Source organism: Nannospalax galili, unplaced genomic scaffold (assembly GCF_000622305.1).
Source record: "Nannospalax galili isolate Female #2095 unplaced genomic scaffold, S.galili_v1.0 scaffold561, whole genome shotgun sequence".
NCBI lineage: Eukaryota > Metazoa > Chordata > Mammalia > Rodentia > Spalacidae > Nannospalax > Nannospalax galili.
In genome coordinates, this window is record NW_008344825.1 from 318,412 (window position 1) to 334,730 (window position 16,319).

Consider the following 16,319-nt stretch of genomic DNA (forward strand, 5'->3'; position numbering starts at 1 on the left):
ATATTGGGGTGAGGGTTGGCTGTGGAAAAGGCCCTGGGGGGCCTGGTGTGGATAAGAATGGTTGGGGGGGCCCCATTATCTTGCCCCCCCAAATCCCCCCGGCCGGGCCTTTTTTTTTTTTTTTTTTTTTTCCTTTGCCTGCTGTTGCAAACTGGCCTAGTCCGGGGATAATCTTGGGGTAACAGGCCTGAGCACGAGACTGAGATATTTTCCAAAGAGCAAAGGTATTGCTGGGAAAGAGAAACTAATGTTTTGTGGGAGGGTCTGTAGGTTAGAACTAGCTCTTTGGTGAAAACCAGTAGCCCATATGGATGCTTGTTTTGTGTTTTTGTTTTATTTTGCAATTGCTTAGATAGCTAGTCCGGGGATAATCTTGGGGTAACAGGCCTGAGCACGAGACTGAGATATTTTCCAAAGAGCAAAGGTATTGCTGGGAAAGAGAAACTAATGTTTTGTGGGAGGGTCTGTAGGTTAGAACTAGCTCTTTGGTGAAAACCAGTAGCCCATATGGATGCTTGTTTTGTGTTTTTGTTTTATTTTGCAATTGCTTAGATAGCCATGGATGATGCCACCCCTAAGTTTTGTGGTTCCAACTTTCATAAAGCATAAAGTAACCGTAGGGTCACTCCTATGAGTCCATCAGGCTGTCTTGGATTTTGGTATTGGGGTCTAGCTAAATTAAATGGACCATGTATACTTGTATTCTGCTTTATCTTGGAGACAGCCTGAGTCATGCCTTTGCGAAGTTCCTTCTGTGAGCTCACGTGTCTGTGGTGTCTGTGGTCTCTGTAAGCGCTGGACACCCGGTCTTCACCTTTAGGTCTTCCTGTCGGTGCTCCTGGGTAAGGGGATGGGGGTCTGGGCCTTTGGCAGCACATGAAGGGGCTTCACTGCCCTGTTTGCCTAGTATCTCACCTCACTACTGAAATTCTGTTTATGCTTCTGCCACGAGGGTTTTACATTCATATATACTTGTTTTATACCCGTGCTTATTTTCTCCATTCCCCAAAGAAGAAACTGGGCATAGGGAGCAATTTACTCAGCTTCTCTCCCCTCCTCATCTGCTACCTTACCGGCCAGTTTTACCTCTGTGCTGTGTTTAAATGGTGTAATTACTTTGGGGAAGGCCATAATAACCCATTTTAGTGGAAACTGAGGGGAAGAGGATTTTTTATTATTTTGACTGACAGTTCTTTAGCTGGGGAGTATGTATTCACATATGCTACTTTAGCAAATTCATAATTTCTTCCTAGACTTTTCACTTTTCTATCTATAGTTCCTTTCTTCTAGATCATATAGTTGATAGAAGGGAGAGAAAAAAAATTAAAAATTCCATCTCTGGTTTAGTTAGTGAGAATCTAATTTTATAATCCCATTATCCTTGTGTGCTTGCCTACTTGTGCTGGCCTGTATGTAGATGTTAACCCAAAAGAGTCCTTTAGATGTTACAGAACCAGTTACTATAAAAAGTATTTCACTTTCAAACTCCCACGTTTTCAAGAACAGAGAAACTCAGTACAAAGGCAGTTTGGAAGGTAAGTATAGGTAGGGAGGATTTATTGGGTCTTCATTTTGGAATGCCAGGCACCAAGGTTTCAGTAGAAAAGCATTTAAAAGGGCGACCCAGAAACCCTGGGAAGGAAATAATTACAGTTTTATTATTACTCCTTAAAATCCGGAGATTTCTATTACAGCACATAGATTGTTGTCTGGGAGTAGGACTTTTGCCCTGGAGGATTCTTGGTTTGTAGCAGAAGTGAGTCTAGAATATTTGTGTTAATTCATCATAACCCATAAGTGAATACAATTTTGCTGTGGTAAGGAGGATAGTGTTTAGAGATACTTAGGTGTTTTTTAAGTTAACTTACTAGACTGTGCAGTCTTCAGATTTGCTAGGTTAGCAAATTCATAATTTCTTCCCAGGCTTCTATAAATTCTTCAGTATGTGTTTTCTTCATTACTTGCTAACATACCATCAGAATTTATACATTACAATAAAGTTACAGTAACCTTTGAAACTTAAGCATGGGTGAACTTCAGTGCTGCCTTTGGGATGAGAATTTTATTTTCATCACAGGTCAGATCTTTTCAGGTGAACTGATTTTATAAGATCAGAAAGCCTTTCTTTGAGCTTTATAATTGTGCTTGGTTGTAGTCACTTTTGAAAATTCTTTAAAAGAATTTTGAGAGGAATGCCTCACAAATTTTATGAAATATTGGCTACTTTTTTACCTTTATCAAGTAAAATAGGCTCATTTGATGCCCACTCGAAAGTCTTCTATTGCCTGTCTTGTGGTCATTAACCACCACCCTCCACCCCCTGCCGGAGCCTGTTCCAGATGGGAGAGAAGATGAAAAGGAAATGAATCGCTTTCTAATTGTTAACAGCTCTGGAAAATGATTTAGTGGAAGAGATTGAAGCTATTTTGGAGATTGAAACTATTCTGAGAATGCTTTGGGATTGTGTTTTATTTCACTCATCTCTGAGCTGTCCCTAGTAGTTATCAGTTCAGAATCTAGCTATTAGATAAGCAGGAATTTCACTGCCCTTTTCCCTTTTTCATTTGATTATCTCTACAGAGGATGTTTACAGGCAAGAGAGAGAGATAAAGTTTAAATAAATCACTACTTTTTTTCTCTGAGTTTATTAATGAGTGATTTTATTTTTTAAGATAATTTTTAAGATAATTAAGATAAAGTGACTAGTATTGACTGCTTCATTTTATTTTAATGTATCTTATATTTACAAGTATAAGGCTTTTTAAGAAACCTCGACTTGGGCCCGTGATATGGCTCAGCAGGTAAGGGCAGTGCCGCACATGCCTGGTGACTGAGTCTGATATCGGATCTCATGTAGAAAACCTCCTACACAAAGCTGACCTTTGACCACCATGAGCAAACCATGGCACTCAAGCCCAGCGCCCCCAACAAATAAATAATTTTTAAAAAGAAACATGGGCTTACGTAAATTCCCATAACTGCTTTCCTAAATTATTAAGCTTGAGGCTTCACTGCAGGTTTGTACCAGAACCTTGGCTGTTTCTGTGGAAGAGATTCAGGGGTGTTATCTAATTTGCTTGTTTTAATTGCACAAGAAGTTACCTTGTTTTGAGTTAGAAGTAAAACAGTAAGTATAAAAGATGAGTAGCGGACCTACCTCATATGACAGCTGAACATCGCTGCCTCATGTTTTTCCCCGTCTTTGGTCTTCCATTTCTCATTAGCCTTTTGAATGTTCATGAATTGGCACTCTTTCTGTCACTTAAGATGGGACAACAGTCATTCACACTCATGGGTAGATTTCTGTCCATTTTAATTTAGTGTTATGGGCCCATTATGGCTGCTTGGTTAGCCTAAGTTATTGAGAAGTTGTAACTAGAATCCTCAGTGGATAGGGTTCTTAGTTGGCTACTGGGAGCCTAAGGTTGATCTTTTTCAGTATCTTGTTTTCCTGGCTTCTGTACTTTCAATTTCTACCATAGGAGAGGACTTAGAGAAAGATTTAGACTAGGAGTCAGAAAACCCAATTTTTATGTTCTGTCGTCTCCCAGATGTGTGACTTTGAGCAAGTCACTTCATCTACCGTGTTTCTGCATTTTATAACTCTAAAATGGGGCTTACTGGATCAGCAGCGTGGGGAGAAAGATGCTTATGTCCCTGCCTAGTTAAATTATTTCTTTATCTTAGAATCCCTTCTCAGGTTATATACATTTTCTTTCTGTGTTCCCCTGGCGGCCTCCATTTCCCATTTGGAGTCTTGGTCTCTTTTCCTCTTGGGCTCTGCCAGTCCGCCCTACTATATACACTTTGGATTCTATTCTGGACTTCAGTTGTTGCCTTTCTTCCTAGATTGAAAGCTCCATGAGGGTAAGGATTATACTTTTCTTATTCCCATGTATCCATATTTCACACTGGCTCCCTCACACCATGGTTGTGGACCTAAAATAAATCTTGGTTGAATGATGATTGAGGCAGTCAGGAAAGAATACTTTGGATGTTGGGAAATGCCTTTTAATTCGATCCATCACCAATTGTTAATAGTAACTGAATTGACACGTAGGTGAAGCTTGTGTGTTCTTACCTACACAGAGTTTGGAAGTACAAGGAATGAAGAGGTGTCCCAGCAGCCTGTTCGACAATTGTTCATCTCTTATGCCCTTTGTGGAGGCCTGCCTCTTCCTAGCTGCTGTGAAGAATCAAATCTGACTACATCTGGTCTGGTCTGAGTTTTAGCTTGTTTGCTTTGAAGAATTTGTAGGTAGAGAAATCACTGCTTAGGGCTCTGATTTCATCCCCTGCTGTGCTATGCAAATGTTCTCTGCATGCCTGAGTGACCTTTTGAGAAAGAGCCTTTGTGATCCTCTGTGGCCAGGGCTTGTTCTGGGAATCTGGTGCCAGATTCCTCTAAAAGTGGGAAAAGTGGATCTGTTCAAAGACCACGTAAAACAGCCCATGCTTTTCCTGGATGCATAGCCACAAGTCCGTGTTCCTCTCCATCTTTCCAGTGCCTTTGAAATCCGCTCTGCAGTTTGCTTTGCAGGTGTGTGAGGGAACTGACTGCAGTTCAGTAGCTGGGAAACTGCTGGAGTGTTCTTGAATTGTAGAGAAAAACAAGTTCAGACAGCATCATTAGGACATGGGCATTTACCATCAGCCTAGGACTGGCTTTCCATGAGTATTGGCCAGTTGACCCTCAGCCACAGCTGTAAGGTTCTTTATGCCCTAAGTTGTGCTCTAACAGTTTGTCATTTAAATTGGTTTCTGTTTGTTTTAATTAATTCGTGCACAAAGAGAAATACTTCATTATTAAGGGCATACTTTTTTTTTATATTACAAAATAATATTTTGGTGAACTTGTCTTGGAAAGTGATCCTGTTGCCTTAGAAGTTCATGATTTTAAATGCTTTCACTGAGGTGTTTAGTTAACATAGCTGAATGCTGACAGAAAGGAGTTTTCTCCTGTTTCTCTCCAATGATCTTTTTGATAAAGACCTTTGAGTCAATGTAAGATTGTAGAATTAGACATAATGTTCTCTGGAAAAAATCCAAAAATTAGATCTTCAGAGATGAGTGACAGAATTTGTAAATTTTTTAAAAATTGCATTTATTGCACACGAGAGAGAGAGAGAGAGAGAGAGAGAGAGAGAGAGAGAGAATGTACATGTGTGATTGTGAGAGCTTGTGAGTGGAAGTTAGAGGACAACTTGTATGAGCTGGCCATGTGCTTTCCAGGGTTCAAACTCAAGTCATCAGGCTTCGTGGCAAGCACCTTTACCTACTGAGTACCTTTATCCATTTGGTTAGCCAGTGACAGAATTTGAATGATTGACTTCATTTTCCCCAAGTGTAGGATAGTTCTCTCTATCTCTGGGTGGGCTCTAGAAATAGACAGAGCAAGAGGCAGACTTTCCTCTCTAGATCTTTGCCCTCTAGCAGGTTTCTGGCATTTGGTCTGCTCCATTGGGTGGAACAGCCTTTTTCTCCATTTTCATTTTTACATGTCTGTTTTTCTTCTTGCAGAGTTTTCCTGGCTTCTGGGCTCCTGAAGACGCAGTGCTGGAGCAGATGGATAATGGAGACTGGGGCTATATGGTGAATAGTTCTTGCAGCTGCACTTTGAAGGCTGGCAAATAATTTCAGTATCTTTTTCTCCTGTATTCTTAGCTTGTCTTACAAGGATTAAAGTTATGAATTTGCGCAGCTCCCTCCCCATATGATTTGTGAGGATGTATTGTGGGGGGGCATTTTTATTTGATTTGGTGTTTTAATGGAACCAGGCGCAATACATACTCTCCAAATAACTTTTTATAATAATTTATTTCAGATATATCATAATTTTTTGCTCTTTAATGTGTGTTGCTCTTTAAACTTTTTATTCATGGAGTGTGTGTGTGTGTGTCTGTCTGTCTGTCTGAGAGAGAAAGAGAAAGAGAGAGAGAGCTCCTGAGTGGAAGTCAGAGGACAACTTGTGTGAGTTGGTTTTCTCCTATCCTGTGGTTTCCAGGGAATGGTGATCTCTAAAGGGCCTAATGGGTGCTGGGATGGAGGACACTTTCTTGTAGTTAGGGAACTAGTAGTTGGAAGGTTCTTCTCACTTGCAATTTTCTTACATACCCATGTCTCCCTATTTTCCTCTCCATTTGGTGAGAAATGTTTTGCTTTCTCAGTATCTGAAGACTGCCTTTTTACCTTTTCTTAAATATGCTTTCTAAAGCTGAAGGTAACATCTGAAGGTCAGATTGTAACATTAATGTTACATAATGAATACACTATCAGATCAAGATATTTTAAAGCTGCTACCAGCCCTTGGGTATGTGATGGTTTGGGCTAGATGGTGGGGCTAGATAATGTCAACCAAACAATATATATATATATTGTCTTTTTTGAGACAGGATCTCCCTGTAGACCAGGCTGGCCTTGAACTCACAAAGATCTGCCTGCCTCTGCCTCCCAAGTGCTGGGATTAAAAGCATGCACCACCACGCCCAGCTCAAACTATATGTTTTAATTTAGTGTTTGAAACTTAATTTCAGCTGAGCATATCATAGGCCTGTAATCTCAGCACTTGGGAAGTAGAGGCAGAAGGATTGTGAATTCAAGGTCTGCTTGGTCTGTGTAGCAAGACCCCCTTAAAAGCGGAAAAGAAAGAAGAAACCCTTGCCTCCATGAAAAAATTACTAAGATTGAATCTGCTCAAATTTTTGTTTCTAAAATATAGTCCATAGCCTGGAATGATGGTGTGCACCTGTAATCTCATCATTCTAGAGGGAGAGGCAGAAAGGTAAGGAATTCTGGGTCATCCTTAGCTATATAGTGAGTTGGAAGCCAGCCTAGGCTACAGGAAACCCTGTCTCATAAAAACAAAAAAATCTCATGATTCATTGGCCTTTTTTGAGGAGGAAACCCAAAGAATTACTGAAAGTAATTGTTGTTACATTATTAGATTATTTTTATTCTAGTTTATATTAAATTTAAAACAAAAACCAACAAATGAAGGTCTTTAAAAAAAAAAAAATCAGGGAAAAAACAAAAACCCAAGTGTGTTTTAGTTTGGTTTTTCTCTTCCCAATATATATTCTGACCTGAAAACTCTTCAGATCCTGGGCTTGACTGTCGCTGAAGGTCATCCCTGGAAGGCTTAGAGTAAATCTTTAAAGGATTGGATTTATCCTTCTTTCTATTGAAAGCACATGTTGGAGTCCTCCTCCTGGGTGGGCCTATCTCTGAAAGTAAAGTTACTTTGCCAAATATATTATAACTTGAAGGGATCTTATTCTTTGCTTGTTAATAATTAACATAATTATTAACTATAAATAACCATAAAGAAATAATTATAAAAATTCAAAATTATAATTATGATTATGAATTAATAATATTTAATTTTCTTAATTTGCAAAGTTAAGATTTAAAAGTTTCAGGTGACTGACTGATTTTTTAAAAATTTCAGATGACTGACCCAGTCACATTAAATGTAGGTGGACACTTGTACACAACGTCTCTCACCACATTGACCCGTTACCCGGATTCCATGCTTGGAGCTATGTTTGGGGGGGACTTCCCCACAGCTCGAGACCCTCAAGGTAATTACTTCATTGATCGAGATGGACCTCTTTTCCGCTATGTCCTCAACTTCTTAAGAACTTCAGAGTTGACTTTACCCCTAGATTTTAAGGAATTTGATCTGCTTCGGAAGGAAGCGGACTTTTACCAGATTGAGCCCTTGATTCAGTGTCTCAATGACCCTAAGCCTTTGTATCCTATGGATACTTTTGAAGAAGTTGTGGAGCTCTCTAGTACTCGGAAGCTTTCTAAGTATTCCAATCCTGTGGCTGTTATCATAACCCAATTAACCATCACCACCAAGGTCCATTCCTTACTAGAAGGCATCTCAAATTATTTTACCAAGTGGAATAAGCACATGATGGACACTAGAGACTGCCAGGTTTCCTTTACCTTTGGACCCTGTGATTACCACCAGGAAGTCTCTCTCCGGGTCCACTTGATGGAATACATCACAAAACAAGGCTTCACGATCCGCAATACTCGGGTGCATCACATGAGTGAGCGGGCCAATGAGAACACAGTGGAGCACAACTGGACCTTCTGTAGACTGGCCCGGAAGACGGATGACTGATCTCCAGCCTGAGACACGTTCCTGGAAACTCACTCTTCAGGAAATGGAAGAGACTGTTGTTTTGTTAAGTCACAGTGTCCCCCCCTTTTTTTTTTAATATTTGTATTTATTTGAAGGCATTGAGGACCAGAAGGAAGTTTTGTTCATTAGCAGCCTCCTCTATGTTTTGTTCCCGGGTATGCATGTGCCTGTTCAGAGTCTCTAAAGACCTTTTTTATAAAAAGAAGTCTGAAAATCATTATGGTATGTAATCAGCTCTACCCTTAACAGCTTTTTTTTTTTTTTACAGTGCTAAAATGATTTCTGATAAGATGGTCCCTAACTCAACTAGAAGGCTAAAAATACAGGAATGAAAGAGTAAGCAGAGTACTCATGATGCCTTTAAGAAAAATCAAGATATCATGTAGGGTGACCTAGTTTCCAGACCAGTAAGCAGTATTGTAATATTAAAGGAAAACTGTTCCAATCATTTAAAGGTACTTGTTAAGTACTCCTTTTTACAGTTATGACAACTGTTTCTTTCTATGCATATAAATCAAGCAACCAAATATCTGTAGCCATGGAAATGTCTGACTAGAAATATTTATATTGGATTCTGAATACAAAGTGTCCCTATGGTAGAAGTCTTATGCCTGGTGCAGTATAATTCCCAAGTGTACTGTCTACCAGGAAAGAAAAACCTAATAAAAAAATGAAATATGAACATTAGGCATGTATTTATTGGTTGTTATATAAGGGGAAAAATCATATTCTTCATCAAAAGCATGCATTGTTTTTGTCCCTATTAAACTGCTGATAGCACATTTGTAATTGTTTTGAGAGGACTTAGACTGTAGTTCATAAATCCTAATGTATCCTTGAAGCAAGAATAGGCCGAGTTTTGTCTAAAGAGTACAAAACTGTTTTCAAATAGGACTTCTGTGAACATTAGAGATTTGTCAGTTGTCAGAGCTCTGAATATGATTCAGCTTGTGCTGCACATGGGAACAAAATGTCTCCAGACATTTTAATCTCATGTATTGTGGTGACCCACAAATGTATACTAGTACCAAAATCAAGCATATTTCTTTTAAAAAAATATTTACTCTTTTTATTTTATGTGTATGAATGTATTTCCTGCATGTGTGTAAGTGCATCCGTGTTGTGCAGTGCCCGTGGAGTCAGAAGAGAGTGTCGGAGCCTTTGGAACTGGAATTACAGATGGTTGTTAGCTGCCATGAGGGTCCTGGGAATCAAACCTGGGTCCTCTACAAGAGCAGCCAGTGCTCTTAACTGCTGAGCCATCTCTCCAGCCGCGCATATTTCTTTTCTTTAAAAAAATTATTTTGTTTTATGTATATGAATGTATTGCCTGTATGTATGTAAGTGTACTTGTGTTATGCAATGCCCATGGAGGTCAGAAGACAGCATCAGATTCTCCAGGAACTGGAGTTGGGGACAGTTGTTAGCTGCCATGTGGGTGCTGGGAATTGAACTCTGGTCACCTGTCAGAGCAGTCAGTGCTCCTAACCACTGAGCTATCTCTCCAGCCCCCAAATCAAGCATGTTTGAGGAGAAATAAATCGCAGTAAACCAAGGATCTGAAACACTTGGGGGAAATTATGTACTTTTATGTGTTTCACTGTAGTCTTTCTTTGCATAGTTGATTAGTTCTGTTTCTTGAAAGTTACTCACAGGAAGGATTATGTTAATTATGGTGAGGCTTTCTAGTTTGCTAGAACAGAAGATAAAAAGAAGCCACACAACTTCCCTGTTTTCTAAGGGAATAGTAGAGCCCTGAAGTTTTGGCCCTAAAGTAGGCAAGTTACTCTTTTTCTCCTTTCTGTGAGAATGTACCAAGATTCTCTCTTTGAAAGGAAGATGAGAGTATTTATTTACACTGACTTTTGCCCATGTCTCTCTGAAAATATAAGGTTTGACAAATTACCTAGAAACCCATAATTATCCTGGTTTCAAACTAGAATGCCTTAATGTTACTAACAGGTTGCTATCATTTTTTTGAGTAGAGGTCATACTTAGAACATTGACTCCTATTGCAAATCGGTAGATGGTTCCCTAAAAATAGACCCAAACCAGTTATGTCTTATGGAGTGAGTTGATATCAACATGCAGTAAAATAATTTGGGTTCAAAACCATTGTGGAAAGCTGTGTGTTGTGGTGCACTCCTTTAATCCCAGCACTGGGGAGGCAGAGGCAGGTGGATCTCTGTGAGATGGAGGCCAGCCTGGTCCACGTAGCAAGTTCCAGGCCATCTGGGGCTACAGGGAGACCTTGTCTCAAAAAAAAAAACCAAAAAAACAAAAAAGGGCGTGGGCTGGAGAGATGTCTCCAGAGATGGCTGAGCAGTTAAGAGCACTGGTTGCTCTTGCATTGGCTGGGTTAGGTTCCAAGAACACACATGGTGGCTAATAACCATCCTTAACTCTAGTTCCAAGGGATCCGATGTCCTCTTCTGACGTCCACAGGTACTGCATGACATGGGGGCACTTATATACATGCAGGAAATACACATGCACATAAAATAAAAACAATAAATAAAATATTTAAAAAAACATTGTGGAGGGGGCTGGAATGATGCTCAGTGGTTAAGAGCATTTGATGCTCTTGCAGAGGACCCAAGTTCGGTTCCTAGCACCCACGTTGGTGGCTCACAATCACCTGTAACTCCAGCTCCAGGGGATCCAACACCTTTGGCCTCCAAGGGCACCTGCACTCATGTACACATAACTACATAAGACACAAATATACATAATTAAAACAAACAAAAAACTGGAACTAGGAGTCATACTAGTCATTCCAAGTTTATGAAAAAGGAAAACTTCGTTTTCTTCATGTGTGCATTCATTCTGGAGGTAAGTTTGCATTTTGTAAATTTTCTTTGGTTTACTAATTATTAACAGCTAAATGCTTATTTGTATAAGTAAAAGTAGTCGGCACAGGTTCCTTTTCTTCAGTGTAATTTCCAAGTGACATCTAAGTTTTAGATTTTGTTTATTTTTTCCTTAGTTCTGAGGATTGAATGCATCTTGTCTGCATTAGTTAAGTGCTCTATACCACTGAGCTACAACCCCAGTCCTAATTGTGAGTGCTGCATGTTGTTCAGTAGTTGAAAATGATAAGGAAAATATAGCTTGGTTATATTTGTATAAATTAAGACAATTGTTTTTAATGAGATTTTAAGTCATTTTTACCATGGAAGAGTTGACTTGTAAAAAATGATGCTTTGTTGCACTGGAGGCCTCTATATTTTATTTCTGTGACAGAACATCCAGGCATCTTTGGAAGACAGCATGCATGTGTGCCCTTCTGAACCTGGGAGGGAATGCTCAAGGAACACTATGGGCTAGAGGTATAGCTTAGTGGTACAGCACCTGCTAATATTCGTTCACCAGACTTTGAGTTGGATCCCAGCACCCCCTACCTAAATAAATAAACAGTATAGTAGCAACTAATGGGTTTATTGGTTTTGCTGTATTCAAAGCAAAGTTCTGGTATTTAACCAAATACATGCTACAAATAGTGGTAAATTTCAAACATATTCAAAAGTACAGTATAATGAACATTCATTTGCCAACTTACTAATCAAATTCAACAACTACTCACTCTTGTGCTTTTTATAAGGAAATCACAGACACTATTCATATAGACTATGTCCAAAAGAGAACTAAATACATATATATTTTTTTTAATTTTTAATTTTAATATATATGTGCCATAGTATCATCATGGTGCTGCGTGGTTCTTGGGTACTGTTGGTTATTTCACAGCTTGGATCCTGAACTCTGTAGCAGTGGTCTGATATATTTCTCATAGGCAGGGTTCTCCTGTTTTTTAGAAAGAAGTGCATTATTAAAATATTTCTGCTAGAATTAATGACTTTTACTTTCAAAGTAAGTACTTTGCTTCAAAAAAGCAACATTACATAAGATTCTTAATTTTCAGATTATTTTTCAGATTCGTTTTGTGTGAACATATGGTGAAACGCTGTTTCCAGAAGTCCGCCTTCCCTTCTTAGGCGGATGTTAAACTGTGTATGCAGGTGGCTGATTAAAAGAAAGACCCACAGCTATCTTTGCTTGTGGAATTTAATACAAGTAAAAGCCTTTGCTATTTGAGGCTCTTTGAAATTGAATATGAACCACAAAGCAAGGAATCAAAGTTGAATCAGGTAGGCAGTGTTCAACGTTGGAATAAGGTTTCTCTCTCATTGTCTAATGCATGTCTGAATTCTTTCCTTCACAGCTCAAACCTCATCTTTTATAATATTTACTTGTTTATTTACCCTTTTTCTTTTGGCCTGTCCACCATTAAGGGAAGCTCCTTAATATAGGGTCTACACCCTAGCTCTTCATTGTTTCTTCAATACCTACAACAGTCTGGCACACTAGTATAGGTCAGTAAATAGTCATTGAATGATTGAATGAATGAATCGGGTGTGTTTAACACTTAAGATTGTGCAATAGAGTGATTGTAAGAAAAGGATTCTTGCTGGATGTGGTGGTATATATCTGTAATCCTAGCAGTTAGGAGATAGAGTTGGAATCGAAGGCTAGCCTCGGCTGTATGAGTTTGAGGGCAACCTGGGCTACATTGAGACCCTGTTCAGAAAACAAATAATAAAAAAAGGATTCTTGGTTTGAAATGACCTGTTGATTTCTTCTTGCTTCCCTGGGGAAACTTCCACGTGATTTCAGACAGGGAGGGGGAACTGTCTTTAGCAGTTTTCTTTGGAAAGACTGTCTTGAAATAGCATCTAGGTTGGGCAGAAAGCCAAAAGCAGGTATCACAGAGTACACCTAGGGAGCACATTATCCTGTCTAGGGAGGAAGCTCAGCACAGCCTGCCCCATATGGAAGACACTTTCCTACGAAGCTAAGACACACAAGTTAGTGTAGCACTTCTGACAGAGACGGCAGTGAAATAGATTCCCATTTGCACGCTTGTGTCTACAGGGCATGTTTCAGTGTAGCTGCTGTTTTATTTAAAATACCTGTAATGTGCCTTTTTCTATTATGAAAATCTATATCACGGCTTCAAAATTATGGCAGATGAAAAAATAGACTTTAAAATTTTTGGTGCTTTTGAAAGAAGCCAGAGATGTAAAAATCATGTGACTATACATTAGTGGTCATCCAAGTATCATTTTGATGAACTGCAGTTAGAGTCACTTGTAACCTCACATTCCCAAGTTGCCATGCGTGAAAGAGCCGCATTGCTTCACCTGTCACGTCTTAGCAAGGTGAAATAAGGAAGGATGCCGAGTTTGTGTGACATTTGTACGCAGTGGCTCTTGGGGATTGTGTAGGTCAAAAAACCATATTGGTGCTGGGCGTGATGGTATACACCTTTAATTCCAACACTCCGGAGGCAGAGGCAGGTGAATCTCTGAGTTTGAGGCCAGCCTGGTCTCTGTAGTGAATTCAGGCCAGCTGTGGCTACAGGGAGACCCTGTCTCAAAAGGACCGAAAAAAAAAAAAAAAAAAAAAAAAAAACCCCAAACACCAAAACCATATTGGTGTGTTTTAAGTGTGTAGTCAGGAAGGGGAAGAAGTTCTGATTTTGTTAAGTGGAAGGAGGTAGAGAAAAGTGAATGGGATGAAATATACCAGCATTGTAGCAAATTGGTTGATGTGATGGGTCAGTCATGCCTCATTTACTGGAGCATGCTATGGCTTCCAGATTAAAGCCTTTAAGAACAAAGAAGAGAAACGGCATCCTCCCATGGTCTTAGTGACCATGGGGAATAGAGGGAGAGGAATGTTTCTGTGCTGCCAGCATTTGCTGACCGGTACCTGGGATAGATAGTTCTCTGGAGCACCCAAGCACATACATTTGTCTGTAGACCATGGGGGGCTGTACTGGGAAAGACTGTTGTATTGTTATGCCAGTGTTTAAGCATTAGCAAGGAGAGAGTGACATACTAGAGGCAGATAAACATGTATGTTATTTAAGTAAGCTATTTATATTTCCTTGTTGAGTCAAAAGGATGCTTCCTGGGGTAGGGCCCTACTGAAACGGATTGGCCTTCTATCCAACAACCATCCTGGGTAACTGGTTGTTACAACTTTAGACAGTCATGTTAAGTTAAGGTGTGACAGAATACAGATTGTTAAGAGCAAATCTAACACCTTGCCAGGTGTGAATGTAATTGCTGTTGTCACCTTTCTGAAGTTGGACTAAAGAGATAAAAAAGAAAGGTTCACCATCTGACAAATATTTGCATTATAAATTTTAAAGCACTCAACACTGTGAAAACCTCTGTGTGTGCCTCCAGATCTATAGAGTCCCTGTTGGGATCATCAGTGTCAAGTCTGCTATTGAATATTGGCTCCCTGAATTCCAAATACAGTGTATCCACTGACATTCCTCACTGCCCAGTGAGGCTGGGATAACCAGAGTTCTGGGATAACCAGAATGTGCACTTTTTATCTACGTAAAACTGAGCTAAAAGGCTGAAAATAAGATGGTTTAACCACTGCTGTGATTTATCTTCTTATTTTGTTAACTTAAAAGCCAGCTTGCTGCTATGTGTGCCCGCCCCTGGGTATGTCAGGCCATGACTTAGAGCTGTGCCTTCCTCTTAATTCCCTTTCCAAGTTTTGAGCGGTACATTTTGCTGATTTCAGCTCCTGCCAGGCCACACCCCTGGCTTCTTTTATGTATTCTCTAAAAGTACTTTAAACAGATGTGCTATGCCAAGTGATTTTCAACCTAAGGGGGAATCGATTAAAATGGAAAAGCTCAGAGGTGTATTTACTGTCTGTTCTCTTCTCTCTTACATAATTTATAATGCATTTCACCCCACTACCTGAGTATTGGCTGGTGATTTCTGAGCCCACTCGAACAGACGTTCATAGACCTGTCCATCATAACAGCCAAGTGCTGAATTTAAACAGTGATCCGTGAAGTCAAAAGCATCCGTTAACAAGATAGCGTCCTTCCTGAGAGAGGAAACAAGTTTGTTTTAGATTGCTTTTAGGAATCTGATTAATCCAGATCAAGAGTAATTGGAAGGTGCATCATTATCCATGGTTTGAGCAATTCAGCTTTATTATTTTGGGTTTTAGTTTTTAAATCAGTTATGTATTGAAAGCTTATTATCTTAAAATCTTGTCCAGTGTGCATGAAGCACTGGACCTAATTCCAAATAAAAAATAAAAACAAATGAAAAAAAGTCTGTCTCCAATGTGTCTCCTCCATCTCCTTCTCCCTGAGGCAGTTTTACTCTTTTGCTAATATTTTGATGTTTACATGAGTATTTCCTAATCCCTTGTTTGTGATGCCTGCAGCATCTTGATGCTTCAGTTTTAGATGTTTTCAGTTGACTATTATAGAAGGATTTTGGGAAGGGGCAGAATCTTACTGTGCAGTTGAGGCTGGCCTGGAACTCTCATAGTCCTCTTCCTTAGCCTCCTAGCTGCTGGGACTTGGCTGGATTTACTTTGAGCAGCTCTCTCTTCACTGCTGTCTCCCCAACCCCATGCGTCCGACCCTGGGCTTTCTTGCCTCCTAACATAGTTGTTGTAATTTTGACAAGACCAATATTCATTGTTCACATTACGATGACTGTATGTCATCAAAGTATCTGAAGTGGCAGGATGATGTACCTAATTAGCCCTGTGGATTTTCTATTTTGTTATGTTTTGGGACAAGGTCTTGCTACATAGCTCTAGCTGACCTAGAACTTGCTATGTAGACTAGCCTGGCCTTGAATTCAAAGTTTTTCTCCTGCTTCTGCCAGGTGCTGGATTAAGGGTGTGAGTCACCATGCCTGACTCAAACCTGTTTTCATTATATTTTTTAAAGCATTCATTTGAGTGTATCTGTGTGCTAGCACTCTAGAGCCACATGTGGCAATGCATGTGGTGGTCAGAGGACAACTGCAGGAGTCCGTTCTCTCCTTCCGCCATGTGGGTCCTAAAGATCAAACTCAGGTCGTCATCAGGCATGATGGCAAGTGCTTTTGCCCGCCGAGCCATCTCTGACCCTTAATCCTGTTTTGGCAATTCCTCATCACGAGCCCTGCCCTTTGGTTAATGTCCCCCGTGCCCCTTGGGGTCTCAGCTCTCTCTGTAGTCAGCTGGTATTCCATGGTCCATTGTATTCACCCCCTGAAAAATACAGCCAGCAGGTTTTCTTCCTTTGACTGCTAGTTTACTCCGCATACTCCTTGTTTTCCACTGA

At 39.9% G+C, this 16,319-nt stretch overlaps 2 protein-coding genes across 8 annotated transcripts in view; one reads left to right on the top strand and one right to left on the bottom strand.

The window, feature by feature from the left end:
• Positions 1 to 206: 206 nt before the first annotated feature.
• Kctd6 (potassium channel tetramerization domain containing 6) lies at positions 207 to 8,842 on the top strand. Of its 6 annotated transcripts, none has more exons than XM_017800141.2 (4): positions 377 to 1,535; positions 4,090 to 4,220; positions 5,521 to 5,592; positions 7,448 to 8,842. In XM_017800141.2, exons 1-4 carry the CDS (start codon positions 1,418 to 1,420, stop codon positions 8,132 to 8,134), a joined length of 1,008 nt encoding a protein of 335 aa, XP_017655630.1. In that variant the 5' UTR covers positions 377 to 1,417; the 3' UTR covers positions 8,135 to 8,842. The 6 variants fall into 6 exon arrangements, with proteins under 6 accessions (XP_008839417.1, XP_017655630.1, XP_029423259.1 ...); XM_029567399.1 differs by having other exon boundaries at positions 377 to 842; positions 4,090 to 4,215; XM_008841195.2 differs by lacking the exons at positions 377 to 1,535; positions 4,090 to 4,220 and adding an exon at positions 207 to 224.
• Positions 8,843 to 11,574: 2,732 nt separating this feature from the next.
• The window catches only part of Acox2 (acyl-CoA oxidase 2), a 30,440-nt gene continuing 25,695 nt past the window's right edge, over positions 11,575 to 16,319 (bottom strand). For both annotated transcript variants that reach the window (XM_008841196.3, XM_029567369.1), the window contains exons 14-15: positions 14,944 to 15,076; positions 11,575 to 11,959 (exon numbers count right to left, since the gene is read on the bottom strand). In XM_008841196.3, the coding sequence (XP_008839418.1) occupies positions 11,897 to 11,959; positions 14,944 to 15,076 (196 nt within the window). In that variant the 3' untranslated portion in view covers positions 11,575 to 11,896. The remainder of the gene's footprint in view (positions 11,960 to 14,943; positions 15,077 to 16,319) is intronic.